Below are 15,328 nucleotides of genomic sequence, written 5' to 3'. Positions count from 1 at the left end.
CATTCAAACCTGTTGAGTGAATGCGTTTCCCCCGTTCTTCAGTCACTGAGTCGCTTCCAGGCTGGTCTTATCTTCTGAAATGTTCTTTTAAGTCCTAGGGGTTACACAGGGGAACAGGCATGCCAGAAAATACTGGCTCTTTATCTGGTCGAGCAAACCCGTCATCAAGGAAATCCGAACTTGTATTCTTCCACTGTATTGTAAAGAAAAGGCAGTTTTCTCCAATGAAGAATATGTTTTCAAAAATGAGAAGGAAATTGTGTAGATGATTTTGAAGGACTAATGGAGGAGGCTAGAGGTTGATTTGGGAGAGAATTAGAACAGTCTCCCAGTGCAGATACTGGTCTAGATTCCATTTTGGGGGCTTATGAGAGAGGAGCAAAATCAGAGCTTAATGAGCTTTGATTCATTAAGTTCTGATGAGGATCTTTAATGGAAATCAAGGTTGATTAAGGAGGAAGGTTCAAGAAGTAAAAATATAAGCTAGTTGTCAAGAAAAGGCAAAGTAAGTACAAAAAGATATGTGGATTAATTAAAAGTATAGCAAATTGGGGGCAGCTAGGTGGTGCAGTGGATAGAGCACTGGCCCTGAATTCAGGAGAACCTGAGTTCAAATCCAGCCTCAGCCACTTGACACTTACTAGCTGTGTGACCCTGGGCAAGTCACTTAACCCTCATTGCCCTGCACCAGAAGAAACAAACAAGCAAAGGCTGAAAATCTTAACCAATATGGTGGAGGGAGGGAGAAACTGTGTATTGACTGGATTGTGTACAGTGTCTGTTTTTCTGCCACAGTCAATGGACTACTCAGTGTCCCAAGTGTGTTGGGGGGTGGGGGTGGGGGTGGGGGTGGGGAGTCTTCATTTGAAGGTTAGAAGACTTGGACTTTTCTTTGAGTTGGAAAGTGGAAGAGGGGCAGCTAGGTGGCTCAGTGGATAGAGCACTGGCCCTGGAGACAGGAGGACCTGAGTTCAAATCTGGCCTCAGACACTTAACACTTACTAGCTGTGTGACCCTGGGCAAGTCACTTAACCCCAATTGCCTCACCAAAAAAGAAAAAAGAAAAAAAAAAGGAAAGTGGAAGAATGTTATCCTGAGGCAAGAAAGAAAGAAGTGTTCACTGTACACTTTGATCTTAAAAGCCAACCTGAGGCTCTTTTTAGTGTAGGAGGAGAGCGCTGGATGTCCTTGGAGGAATAAGGCCATTGTTATCCAGAGAATTATGTAGTGGAGTCATAGACTCTGAGGAAGGAGGTGGGTTATCTAGTAAGGAGCTGTCATTACTGGGGCCTAGATCCTGCTGCAGCGATTTGTGTAGACCCGGGGGCAACAAGCAGAGAACTCTGTTCTCTTCCCAGAGTATATATCTGTGACATAGCCGAGAACATCCCAAGAGTGATCAAAATCAATAACAACTGGTGATGCCTGATGAGGGCATAAAAGATACTGCCAGAATGAGTCGATAAACATAAAAAGTATTGACAAAGATTATAAAGCCTTGGGCAAGAAAATAAAGACCATAGAGGCACAGGCTGTGTTTTCCTTACTCTTTCCCATTGAAGGGAAGGAGAGAAAAATCAGTGTGGGGAAGTGACTCTGAAACGGTGTCAGAGAATGGGATTTGTGCCCTAAGATGTAGGGATGGCATGTTTTTACCTAGAGATGGCTATGGCAAGAGTGCATTTTTTTTTTTAATTTTAGTGAGGCAATTGGGGTTAAGTGACATGCCCAGGGTCACACAGCTAGTAAGTCTCAAGTGTCTGAGGCTGGATTTGAACTCAGGGACAATGCTCTATCCACTGCGCCACCTAGCTGCCCCAAGAGTGCATTTTTAAAACAAAAAGAGATAAATTTGAAGCAAGTTTGTCTGAGAGGCCTCATTGCTCAAACACGTAGAGAAGTGAGTCAAATTTCTTAAAATAAGAGCCATTCCTCAGTTGATAGATGATCAAAAGATATGAAGTTTTCAAATGAAATAATCAGTTATCTAATAACCATATTAAAAAAATGTTCTAACTCATTATTGATTTTTTTAAAAGAGTGCATTTTTCTGGAATCTTACAGATTTTATCAAAATGGCTTTAAGGATAGGAAAGGAAAAAGATTGCTTTTGTATAGCCCCCAGCCTGATACTATGGGGCATAGCTGCAATGCAGGAAGAAAGGAACAAGAAAGCTAATGGAAATGTTTGCAAGAGACAGAAGCCAAGAACAGAACCTTTAGCCTCAAATGTTCATACAGGGGCAGCTAGGTGGCACAGTGGATAGAGCACTGGCCCTGGATTCAGGAGGACCTGAGTTCAAATCCGGCCTCAGACACTTGACACTTACTAGCTGTGTGACCCCAGGCAAGTCACTTAACCCCCATTTCCCCCCCCACCAAAAAAAATGTTCATACAAATGCCCATAGTTTAAACATTGAGCAAATGGTTCTAATGCAAGGAGGCCTGTATGACCTCAGAGGGATCACTAGGATTTGGACAGCTGAAAACCCTGGTTTGAATATGGTTCTGAATGAATATAATAACCTTATTCAAAGGAAACAGAGATGGCTGAAAGGAAAGATAGTGGTAGATAGCATTGTATTTTAAGAAGGCATGTTCAGAGAAATCCCAGAGACCAGAGGGGAGGTGAAGAGCATTTACGTGAAAGCCAGTAGAGGGAGAAAGAAAAACATTATATTATATTATATTATATTATATTATATTATATTATATTATATTATATTATATTATATTATATTATATTATATTATATTATATTATATTATATTATAGGCTTTTACTATATACTATCGGATTATACTATAGGCTACCTGGACAGAACAGTGAAAGAGGTGAGCAATTTAGGAACTGAATAACAGGCTTTTCAAAGTGACATGATAGGGGAACCTTGGTATATATGGAGTTCTCATGCAAAGCAGCTAAAAATGTCCTGACTTGCCTTACTAACAAATTCAGTCTTCAAAGATGAAGGAACCGAGAAGGGAAACTTCTCTTTTGAGTTTGACTCTCACTACTATGGAAGAAGTGATTGCTGAGATAGAAGCAGTGGGATCCTTGTGATGAAGTGACCATAGTCTCCTAGAATTTTTGATAGAGGAGGGGAAATCCATAGTCTGGTGTTCAACCTAGCTTTGGGGAAAGCAGATTTCAGAGGGTCTAAGCGAAGAATCAATAGGATCCCAGGGGTGAAACTTTTGCAGAGAAAGTTGGAAAGTGATGCTCAAGAGGATCTTTTGAAAATACAAAATGAGTCTGTTTCATTGAGGAAAAAAGAGAACATGCTTGAATAAACCCATGTGGATGCACAGGAAGCTACTAAACAACTTATATTCTGAAAAAGAAATGGTACAGAGGGGGCAGCTAGGTGGTGCAGTGGATAAAGCACCGGCCTCAGACACTTAACTAGCTGTGTGACCCTGGGCAAGTCACTTAACTCTCATTGCCTCACAAAAAAAATAAAAACAAACAAAAGAAATGGTTCAGGAAATGGAATCCAGATCAGGTAACAAAGGACGAATATGAGCATGGATTGTTCCATTAAAACAGTGTCATGGGCCAAGCTAACAATGAGCTGGGACTGGTGAGGGACAGGATGACAACAAAATCTTTTCTTTAGGGGGCAGCTAGGTGGCGCCGTGGATAAAGCACTAGCCTTGGATTCCGGAGGACCTGAGTTCAAATTCAGCCTCAGATACTTAACTGGCTGTGTGACCCTGGGCAAGTCACTTAACCCTCATTGCCCTGGGGGGGGGTCTTTTCTTTAGCCTGTATTTGGGAGGGGTGGGGGATGAGGGCCATGGAAAGGATGGGATCTTTGGTGTAGATAGGACAGTGCTAGCCCACGACAGAGAGAGAGACAGCCAAGGTCCTCGATCCTTGTCTCGCTTCTGTTTTCTTTGCTAAGGAGAATGACCTTCAGAATTCGGAAAGATCTTGGTGACCCAGAACATTGGACTAAATGTAATGGGATGAAATTCAGTAGGGATAAATGCACTTGTGTGCCCAGAAAATCAGCTTCACAGGTACAAGAGAGACATAATTAGGAAGCGGCTTATCTGGAAAAAAACCAACCAGACTGGGAGTTTGAGTGGACTGCAAGCCTTGTGAGTCAGCGGCGTGATGTGCCAGCTAAAAAGGTTAATTCAGTCTGCATTTAAAGGGTCAGCTTCCAGGAAGAGGGAGGTGATCAGCCACGGCACTCTGACCTGGACAAACCTCATCTTGAGGACGCTGTTCAGTACTGTGTGTCAGGGGATTTTTGTTGGTTTTTTGGGGGTTTTTGCAGGGCAATGAAGATTAAGTAACTTGCCCAGGGTCACACAGCTAGTAGTAAGTTTAAAGTGTCTGAGGGCGAATTTGAACTCAGGTCCTTCTGAATACAGAGCCAGTGCTTTATCCACACCGCCACCTAGCTGCCCCCAAACTTGAGTTCGTATCATATGGGCAGAGTACTGGGTTTTGAATCAGGAAGACAAATCCTCATGAGTTCAAATCCAGCCTCAGACCCTTACTAGCTGTGTGACCCTGGGCAAGTCACTTCCCCCTGTTTGCCTCCATTTCTTCATCTATAAAATGAGCTGGAGAAGGAAATGGCCAACCCCTCCAGTGTCTTTGCCAAGAAAACCCCAAATGGGGTCATGGAGAGTTACACACGACTGAACAGTAACAGGAAGGATGAGTAGAAGGAACTGAGGACGCTTAGCTGGAAGAAGAGAAGATTCATGGAGAGATATGATAGTTGTCTTAAGGATTTGAAGGTCCCTCAAGTGGAAGATGGCTTCGGCTCATTTTGTTTGGCCCCGAGAGCCAAGAACAAAGGGGCCAGTTTAGACGTGATAGAATAGCTTAGAATGAGCTTCCTAAGAATTAGAGCTGCCCTGTGGGCTGCCCAGCCCTTGGAGGGTCCTTCCTCTTAGAGGCTGGATGACTGACCACCTCTCAGGCATTCTTTCGGGTACGGCTTGCTTTAGATGGCTGGCACGGGTCCTTTCTGGCCTCAGTTTCTTCAGTCTTGCTGCCTATTCCCAGTACAGTTTCTTCAGCAGCCGCGTCCTATCATGAGTGACGGGTGTCCTAAGGCCCTCGTGGAAAGAACACCTGAGCAGAGAATGTGGGTTATCCCCAGCTGTCCAAACGCTTTGGATTCCTTTGTCCCATGGAGGTTCTGGGTGTGGAGTGGCCAATTGGTGTGTCGCTGCCCTTTGCTTATGGATGTAGTGTCTTCAGCGATAAGTAGGATAGACTCTGTGCTTAATCATGCCTTTAAAAATGATGCTAGACAGTATGCTGTGTCATTCTGCATCAGTGTGTCTTAGGCACAACTTCCCGTCTGTCCCTAAAATAAACAAGCAAGGGGAAAAGAAAGTGGTTTTTCCCCTCTAATTTTAGTTTTCTTTTTACTTGAAAATCAGGCCTGGGCTATAAATTACTCCTAAGACATTATTAGAGGATTTTCTGAATATTTTATATGAGTAATGCCCAAATAACTTTTTTATGATCCTGCTTCTAAAAGGTGACTTTACTTCCCATCCCCTACCTCACTCATTCTAGCTAGATGAATTTCAATGAAATTCAATCAGCTCAAGTTGACCCTTTGTCTAGTATAACATAGAGAACATATTCAGATGCGGGTTGGACCATATGACCTCTGAGATCTATGCCAACCATGACATTCTGGGGTTCATGACACTATTACTTCATTAATCAAATTTAGCTGAATATGGTTTTCTACCAAAAGTATGTTCTCACTAGGGTACATTTTCTATATGAACTCGGAGACTAGGTTTCATTTTAGAAGGCATATACCTTATACTCTAAAGTAGAAGAGAGGCGGCAGCTAGGTGGCACAGTGGATAAAGCACCGGCCCTGGATTCAGGAGGACCTGAGTTCAAATGTGACCTCAGACACTTGACACTTAACTAGCTGTGCGACCCTGGGCAAGTCACTTAACCCTCATTGCCCCCCCCCAAAAAAAAGGTAGAAGAGAGGCAGCATGCATAGTGGATAACCGGTTGGCCTTGGAGCCAAGAAGACCCAAGTTCAAATCCTGACTCACCTATATTGGCTTTTTTACACCGGGCAGTTAACCCTTCAGTGGACTCTGAAATTGTCTTGAGCCTACAGGTCACAGAGAATGTGGACTTAGGTTGGTAAAGGAGATTTTTCTCATCTGAAAGCATTCAGTATCAGTGAAGTTCTGGGCTCTATCCCTGTCCCCATTCTAATTATAGGGAGTAGCCTTCAAGACTCCTACAAGAATCTCCTCATTTGCTTTGCTTCATTTCTCTTACCTCACCCTCCATTTGGACTCTCCCCCAGACCCCTCTTCCTTCTCCAGATCTCCTCCACCCTGGTAATATTCTAGAAATGGGTTTCCTTAGACTGATGTAGGGATTGACTAATTAAACACTCTTCTTAAATTTTATCTTTAATTTTCATCAGTAACTGCCTTCGTTTTCACATAACCTTCATTTACAAATACGTCCTTCCCCCCTCCCTTCAGATGAGATATTTGTAAAGTGCTTAGCACAGTACCTGGCACACAGGTAGCACTTAATAATTGCTTATTCCTTCCTCCCTCCTGCCTTTTTTCCTTTAATAGTGGAAATATGCGGTGTTCATCATCTGTAGTTGACCACCTCTGCAAAGAAAATGGGTTAATTGGGGGCAGCTAGATGGTACAATGGATAAAGCAACAACCTTGGATTCAGGAGTACCTAAGTTCAAATCTGGCCTCAGATACTTGACACTTACTAGCTGTGTGACCCTGGGCAAGTCACTTAATCCCCATTGCCCCACCAAAAAAAAAAAAAAAACCCGAAAATGGGTTAATTGTGCACACTTTCTTGACGGGCAGAATAGTGTGGTTATTATGACTTGAAAGTTCCTATGTGATTTGGTCACTTAATCTCTCAGGGCCTTAGTGTCTTCCTCTGCAAAAGAAAAATATTGGTCTTTAGGGACCACTATTGGCCCCTTTAGATATAAGTCTGTGATCTAAGATAGGATCTTGTGACATGAACTATAATTATGTAATATGAGAATATTTGTATTAACTTTTCATAGACATCTTAGTTGTGACAAGACGCATTTGTAGGAGTTCAAAGGATTTCTAGAAAATTCTTTATAGATATTTCAGAAAACAATTTTTATATAACCCATGAGGCTAAGTGCTTATATCTACAACATTCCAAGTATCCAAGATATGCATAGTCCCAAATCTCAAATTACAGATTTATTTGCAATGAAATCAACAGAAAATAGAGTAAGCAGTGCTGGTATTAGTGTTTCTCTCTTAGAATGATTCATTTTGTTTAATATGAATACATCTGGGGGCAGCTAGGTGGCGCAGTGCATAAAGCACTGGCCCTTGATTCAGGAGGACCTGAGTTCAAATCCACCCTCAGACACTTGACACTTACTAGCTGTGTGACCCTGGGCAAGTCATTTAACCCTCATTGCCCTGCAAAAAAAAAAAAAAAAAGAATACATCTTAACATTATTTTATAAGAGGTTTAAAAGGGATTTCTAAAATCCTCATTTCTCCCCACATCTGTTTTAGTTGGATGAATTTCAATGAAATTAAATCATTTTAAATTTCAAATTTAAACCTTTAAAAAGTAATTTTATTCATCTTTTTCCTTTTATTGCTACTTAAAAAATAAAAATAAAGCCATCTGACAGGCCAGGCAGCATTCTACCCCAGCTGTCTGCCATGCCTCTATCAAGAAGAGGGTAGGGTATTTCATCAACCATCCTCTGGAATATTGATAATTGTATTTAAGCTGAGTAGAGCAACCTTTTTGTATTGCTTTTCATTTACATTATTTTAAAGTCTGCATGGGATCTTACTTTCACTGGCATATTTGCATTATGTTCTAAGTAGGGATATTACTGGGTCAAAGGGTATGCATATTTTTTTCTTTTTTTTTTCCTTAATGTTTGGACCAATTCATAGACTCTCCTTCCCCCTCCATCACTGGCTTTTGTTGTCTTTTTTTTTTTTTAGTCTATTTGATAGGTGTGAGGTAGTATAATTGAAAGAGTGTGGTATTTGGAATCGAATGACCTAGGTTCAAATCCCAATTCTGCCACATAGTTCCTGTGTGACCTTGGAGAAGTTACCTTTCTTCTCTGAGCCTCAGTTTCTTCATCTGTAAGATAAACAGTTTGGATCAGGCAATCTCTGATGTCCCTTCCATTTCTAAATCTATAATCTCATGAGGTAAAATCTCAGAATTGCTTTATTCTTCCATTTCTCTCATTAGTTAAATGATAGGAATAGTTTTTATGTGTTTGTATTATGGTTGCTTATAATTTGACAGAAATTCTTTGAAACTTCTTTGTCTATGTAGCCTTGGACTGCTTAACTCTTGGTAATGGCTCTGGGTTTTAATAAGTTTCTCTTTCTCTTTAGGTCTTGGTAATCAAACTTTTACCAGAGATGTTGTAGGAAAGGCCTTTTTCCTCTTATTTTAGTTGCCTTAATTTTCTTTGTGCAGATCTTTTAAAGTTGTGATTTCCTTTGTATCGTTATTATGAATTCTTCACCTAAATTTGTTTGCAAAAATTATCTCCTTCCATTCTTCTTTGAATTATTTATGTAATATTTTACCCAGAGGTTGTTTATCCATTTGGAGATTATCATACTATGTAGTGTAAGTTACTGGTCTAACTCTATTTGCCTCCTAAATCCTTTACAGATTTCTAGGAGTTCTTGTCAAGTGAATATTTGCTTTAGTGATTTGTGTTCTTAGATTTATTGGATATTGCTCTGCTATGACCATTTGTCTTTGCTTACTTACCTAGTCATTTTCATTGCTCTATTTTTTTAATCCAATACCGGATAGTCCTCATGGATGCTGCTTTATTTTTTAGTTTGTTATATGGTAATGTTAGACCCCTTTCATTATTCCTTTTCATCATTTTCTTTGAAATTCTAAATGCTACTTTTATTTTATTTTTATTTTTTGGTGAGGCAATGGGGGTTAAGTGACTTGCCCAGGGTCACACAACTAGTAAGGGTCAAGGGTCTGAGGCCGGATTTGAACTCAGGTCCTCCTGAATCCAGGGCCAGTACTTATCCACTGCGCCACCTAGCAGCCCCCTAAATGCTACTTTTAAGTCATATATTCTAGTAACTTCCCTTTAAAAGTTCCTAATGGGGTTGAAACTCATTTTTCTCCCATTCTTTATAGTGAACAAAATTACCTCCCCATATCATTCCATTCTTTTTCCACTTGAACTTCTTAGACATTGTTGACACATTTGGTATAGAAGCCTTGTTTTTGTGTTAAGTGGAACTAAGAATAGCACCTAGCTGTTACTACCTAGCAAACATGAACATAACTCCAAAGCAAAGCGAATTAAGCTAACAGCAGGGAACCTGGCTTCCGACTATCTAAGTCATTAGGTGATGTGAAGTTTGGTAGGAAAGGGATACGTGATTGATACCAGTTGTGAGTAGAAAATTAAATCCATAGACTATCTTGAATATAGCCTAATTTGAAACTCCGGGAGTCCTATCAGTGATAAATGGTTAAATAGATGATGCTCTGAGGCATTTAAGGTTTCAGGAGTACCATCAAATTGTCGGATTTTCTTCACAGCTGGCAGTTGCCAACAACAGGATCATCACACTCCAAGAGGAAATGGAACGTGTCAAAGAGGAAAGTTCGTACATATTGGAATCCAATAGAAAGGTGAGTCCTGTGGTACCTGTAAAATGTCCGTAGAATCCTAACCTTGGATAATCCAAGTAGAATGAAGAACACATGCATGAAGTAGAAGAAAAGCCTTATGCTTCCTTGGAAGGGCTTAGCACCATTCCTGAAACATATTAAGCACTTAAGAAATGTTGAGTGAGGAGTAGACTATGCTGATGAAGAATAAGACTATACCTAGGGGCAGCTAGGTGGCACAGTGGATAAAGCACCGGCCCTGGAGTCAGGAGTACCTGAGTTCAAAATCCGGCCTCAGATACTTGACACTTACTAGCTGTGTGACCCTGGGCAAGTCACTTAACCCCAGTTGCCTCACAAAAAAAAAGAAAAAGAAAAACAAACAAACAAACACACACAAAACTATATCTAAACTATCAGTGATGCAAAAAAAAAAATCGTCAATTGCTATTGTGGAGCAATTTGCCTCTAAAAGGGCCCAGATTTTTATCATTTTTGTCCTCTTTTTCTCTTCTGTATCTCCATTAAATATTTGCAGTAATTTCTTACTACTTTAATTATGTGTTATATATTCATTATCCTTGCCCTATATGTACATTATCTATTATATTGTATATATTAATTATATGTTATAAATTCATTATAATAAAAATATATTCTACTTCCCAAATTCTCTATTTATACTGTAGAAAAGCATCAAACCAAACTTGTTTTGTGATTAAGTAATGAATAAGTAAGTGCTGAGCAAAAATATTTGTTTAAAGAAAAAGCAAAAGGGGGCAGCTAGGTGGCGCAGTAGACAAAGCACTGGCCCTGGGTTCAGGAGGACCTGAGTTCAAATTCGGCCTCAGACACTTGACACTTACTAGCTGTGTGACTCTGGGCAAGTCACTTAACCCTCATTGCCCCACAAGAGAGAGAGACAGACAGAGAGAGAGAGAGAAAGTAGCAGGAAGGGACAGCTTTCTTGGCTCTCCTGTGTTCTAGGTAGACAGTAATGCTGTCAGGTGGATAAATGAGGGGTTGCCGAGTGCATCTTGAGTCTACTTCATGTTCTCTGCTTTTGAAGCCTGATTTGGAAACTTGTTTTTATTTTCACAAAACTATCTTATGATCTCAGAATGGCACAAAAACTCTTCATCTCTTAAATATCAAATAACATCAATTTACTAGACCCTAAAAGGGGGGTTCTTAACTGTGAACTTTTGTAAAAAAAATGTTTTGAGAACTGTATTTCCATATAATTGGTTTCCTTTATATTACTATGTATTTTATGTTATGTATTTTAAAATATCATTCTCAGAAGAGAGCCATAGACTTGACCAGACTTCCAAAAAAGAGGGGGAGGCATCAATAATACAAAAAAGTTTCAAAAAGCCTTGCCCTAAAATGTCTCACATATCTGAATTTGATCTTTGTCACCATTGGAACGGCAACCCCAGTCTGCATGCATTGGGTTATTAATTGAAGGTTCTGAACACTTGTTATTCTTTTAAAGTCTACTGGTTCATTTATTATTATTATTATTATTATTATTATTATTATTATTTCAAGGTCACCAAGCAAGAGAGAACTGCAGATGGGCAGGCACTGAGTGAAGCCAGAAAACATCTAAAAGAGGAGACACAATTACGTTTGGTAAACTAAACTTGATTGCTAGACTTTTAGCCTTGTGTTCATGTCTGACAGCTTACCCAGAGTTCTCTTGGACAGACCCAAACCCAGGAAGTCATCCCTGTATCCTGTTTTTATAGACTATTTCTTGGGTTTTGCCCTTTTTCTACTTCAATAAAAAATGGAGAAGAAAATCTGGTTGTAATGTACATTAATAGGTCTATCTAATGACTCTAAATGTTATATATTAGTGTATCTATATATATATACATATATATATGCAAATATGTTTATACCCAAGAACTTTATGTACATTCATCTATATGATATATAGCATATATTATCCAATTCTATTTCAGTATATTTGGTTTCTTTTGTAATCCTGTGTATTTTATTTTATGCACTTAACAACATTATTCTGAGAAGGGGCCCATAGGCTTCACCAGACTGCCGGAGAAGTTAAGAATCCTTGACCTATATAAAAAACAATTTATATATCTGTCTATAGGTATCTATCTGTTTGGTCTGCCTAGCTATCTCTACACACATTTGTATTTTGCAACAAAAGTAAGATATAGTGTATACATAGCATAGTGTTGGCATAGTGGATAGAGTGTTGTACCTTGAGTCAGGAAGAACCAAGTTCATATCAGGTCTTTGCACTCTAACTGTGGGACATGGGCAGGTTATTTTTTTTAATGAAATTTAAATTTTATTTAATCAGTTATATTATTATCATAGTTATATATGTATAAAAAGTCTGTTGTATTTTATAATACACAGTTCTTAACTATGTGATAAGAATGACATAAGATTTTTCATTATTGATTTTAAAAATCTCTTGTGATATTCATATTGATAACATCAAAATTAATAGCCATAAAACTTAAATAATACTTTTATTTCACTAAAAAAAATTGTTTTTTTCTACCTCTATTAAAGTCTGCAGAAGACTCATTTTTAAAAGAAGATAGCATTTTGACAAGGTGCTTAATCTCTTTTTGCCTCAGTTCCCTCCTCTGTAAAAATGAGGATAAAAATAGCACCAACCTCCCAGGATATTGTGAAAACCAAATGAGATAATCATAGTACGGTGCTTAGCATAGGACCTGAAAGACAGATGGTTAAAAATGCTGATTTCCTGTTTTTCATACATACATACATACATGTATATATACATATACATACACGTATATATATTTGTGTGTGTTATATGTGTATGTGTGTATATATATATATATACACACACAGATATGTGTATATATACAAACATGTGTATAAACACATATACATAGTGTCCCCCAAAAGTCTTACTGTATAGCTTTTACTTGTAGCTTTTAATTATACTTATATATTTAACATATTATATCAACTAAGAATCGGTATTTAATATAGTTTAATAATAATATTTTAATTAAACTTATACCTACAACTTTTAGTTATGCCTAACTTTTTTGTAGCTTCTAATAGCTTAAAACCTCACTAAATATTGAGGGGATACCGTGTGTGTGTCTCTACATATAGATATGGATATAAATGTAGATATAATATGTTGATATACAGACAGAATATCCATGTACATATGCAAAAATTTGTACCAAAAGATAGAGACAGCTCAATTTTGCGTGGCTCTTGTCCATAGTTGATAAAGGTTTTTCAGTTAACCAGAACAACCATTCTTATTCATCAGGATATACTCAGTTCTCAGAAAACATAGCCCCTAATGCAGTACATATAGGTTTTTTTAATCTGTCAGTTCATTTGTATTCAGCAGATACCTGCCGAGTCCTTAGCAAATGCCTAGAACTGCAGGATATGATTCACACCCCATCCTTGTGTTTAGAGTTTCCCATCTAGCCAGGGCGAGAAGTCATCGCCTCCAGTGGCTCCCAAGTTAAGCTTTAATGTGAAAAAGCAGAAAGAAAGCTTGAAGTTTGAGAGGGCTGGGGGTCTGAGAAAGCATCATGACAACATGGTTTTAGAGTTAGGTCAGAGGAATGAAATGAGCTGGGAGAGTCTTACTGGGGACACTACCAAGAATGAAAATTATTTTTAAAAATAGATCTCCTTTGGCCATGTGCTTGAGTGCTACCAACTTGTAGCTAGCAGGTGCTTTGGATTCCATTTGTCTGTGGTAAGATGAATGCCTCGTGCAGGTAGGGTTCTTACTCCATGATCTCACGCTCATTCTTTGAGGATTTTGGTTCTCCCTCTACCTGCAATGGACCTGTTTGATTACTTTGCCCTGTTATTTGCTTCAGGATTAGTTAACTCCTTTGCTTTCCGGGCAGGACGTGGAAAAAGAATTGGAGGTGCAGATCAGCATGCGACAGGAGATGGAGTTGGCCATGAAGATGCTCGAGAAAGATGTGTGCGAGAAGCAAGATGCCCTCGTGTCTCTGAGGCAGCAGCTGGATGATCTCAGAGCCCTGAAACATGAGCTTTCCTTTAAGCTGCAGGTGAGGGAGGGACCCTCAGAGGTACTGTAAGGGCCAAATTTAGTATGGGAAAAGTTAATTGGGCAGCTCGACAATAGTATTGGGGTAAGAAAAGAAACAGCCTCTTTCAAAAACAAAACAGGTTTATTAATGGGAAAAAATTTAAAACACAAGTGAGGTTAATAGAGCTGGGAACAATGTATAAAATCTCAGGGGTAAAAAGGCCCCAGGCACCCCAAACCTGCCTCCAGCCCAGCCAGCCCCAAAGAGCTAGCTTTGCCTCAAAAACACAAACTCGCCAACCCCCGAAATCTGTAGCTCTAAGGAGAATGAGCTTGCAGTCTCTTCTGTTTTTGTCCGAAGGTCAAACACCAGCAGCTCCTCTAATTGTCTACCTTCCTTCCCCGTTTCTCTCAGAACACTCTCCTCAGAACAACTCCCCTCTCCCTCTGCCTCTAGCTGCCTCTGCCTGCCTTTCCCACAGGAAGGGGCGGTTCTTAGCCATGCTGAGTCTCCAGTTGGCTCAGCACACCCACATGGGCTGTCCCCATTATAATCTGGCCCACGTGGGCATGGGGGGCTACCGGGGAGGCTTAGTTACTACTTTCAATAAATGTTCCCTGTGGTCAGAGTTCCTCTTGTTTGTTCAGTTATCTCCCAAAGTACACCCCCATCTTCTCTTGGGCTTTTCCATAACGGAGCAAAGATAGGGTTATGAAAACCCCAGATCACAATTAATTCCTTACAGTACAGAAACCGTCGTCCCTAGAGATCGTACTCGAAGCTCAGGGTCTGAGTGCTTGTTATGAGTCATGAAGGGAACCCTGGATTCCGCTCGGAGGCCTGCCAGCCCCTTAGAGAAATTCTCAGAGTCCTGTAGTGACCGCTTTCTAAATGCAGATAGGAAAACCCTGTCCAGCCCCTTCTGGTGTTTGCTGCTGCTTCCCTCCGTCCTCCACAGAATCTCTCACATCTGTCCCCTTCTCATCCTTCATAAAGCCGCCACCCTGGTGCACGCCCTCTACAGCCTCTTTGCTGGGCCACTGTGACTACCGCTTCATTAGATTCCGTGTCTCAGGTTTCATCTACTGCACAGCCGCCACACTGCTTTTCCTAAAGTATAGCTCTGACCATCGATGGATGTCCTCCTCCTCATTAAACTCTAGTGGCACTTCCTGATGCCTCTGGATTAAACACAGACCGTTCCTAGTCTTCTGGACCTGCCTTATGGTACATGTACAGTGTGAGCCAACCAGTCTGGCCTTCTTGCTATATTCTTTATCCACAGAGCTCCACCTGGCTCTTTGGCCTGGCTCTCCCCCATACCTACAATGTGCTTCCCTATTCTCCTTCAAGGTTCAAGACCTAGCCCAGGTCCCACCTTCTTAACTGATCCTCTCAGTTGCTGATCCCTTCACCAGTTCACCGTGTACCTAATTACCCCATTTCTCCCCTGCCTAGGAAAGCCAACCAGCACAAAATAGGCACACAATGTGTTAGTTGCTTAATAGATCTTTTTTTATTGCTTTGGTTTTTCTTTTTAATTTATTTTGTTTACATTTTGCCTTTATTTCCATGTAGACCTCTGTCT

General features: G+C 40.1%; 1 protein-coding gene across 16 annotated transcripts in view; it reads left to right on the top strand.

Moving 5' to 3' along the window:
- The window catches only part of RUFY3 (RUN and FYVE domain containing 3), a 140,827-nt gene that overhangs the window by 102,099 nt on the left and 23,400 nt on the right, over positions 1 to 15,328 (top strand). For all 16 annotated transcript variants that reach the window (XR_006353583.1, XR_006353581.1, XR_006353582.1 and 13 more), the window contains 3 exons: positions 9,614 to 9,706; positions 11,240 to 11,323; positions 13,591 to 13,758. Coding sequence is in view for 13 of the 16 variants with exons in the window: in XM_043971160.1 (XP_043827095.1) it covers positions 9,614 to 9,706; positions 11,240 to 11,323; positions 13,591 to 13,758 (345 nt within the window). In the remaining 3 variants the exon portion in view is untranslated. The remainder of the gene's footprint in view (positions 1 to 9,613; positions 9,707 to 11,239; positions 11,324 to 13,590; positions 13,759 to 15,328) is intronic.

The sequence above is a fragment of the Dromiciops gliroides genome, chromosome 6, assembly GCF_019393635.1.
Source record: "Dromiciops gliroides isolate mDroGli1 chromosome 6, mDroGli1.pri, whole genome shotgun sequence".
NCBI lineage: Eukaryota > Metazoa > Chordata > Mammalia > Microbiotheria > Microbiotheriidae > Dromiciops > Dromiciops gliroides.
This window is presented reverse-complemented; position numbering and strand designations above follow the sequence as displayed.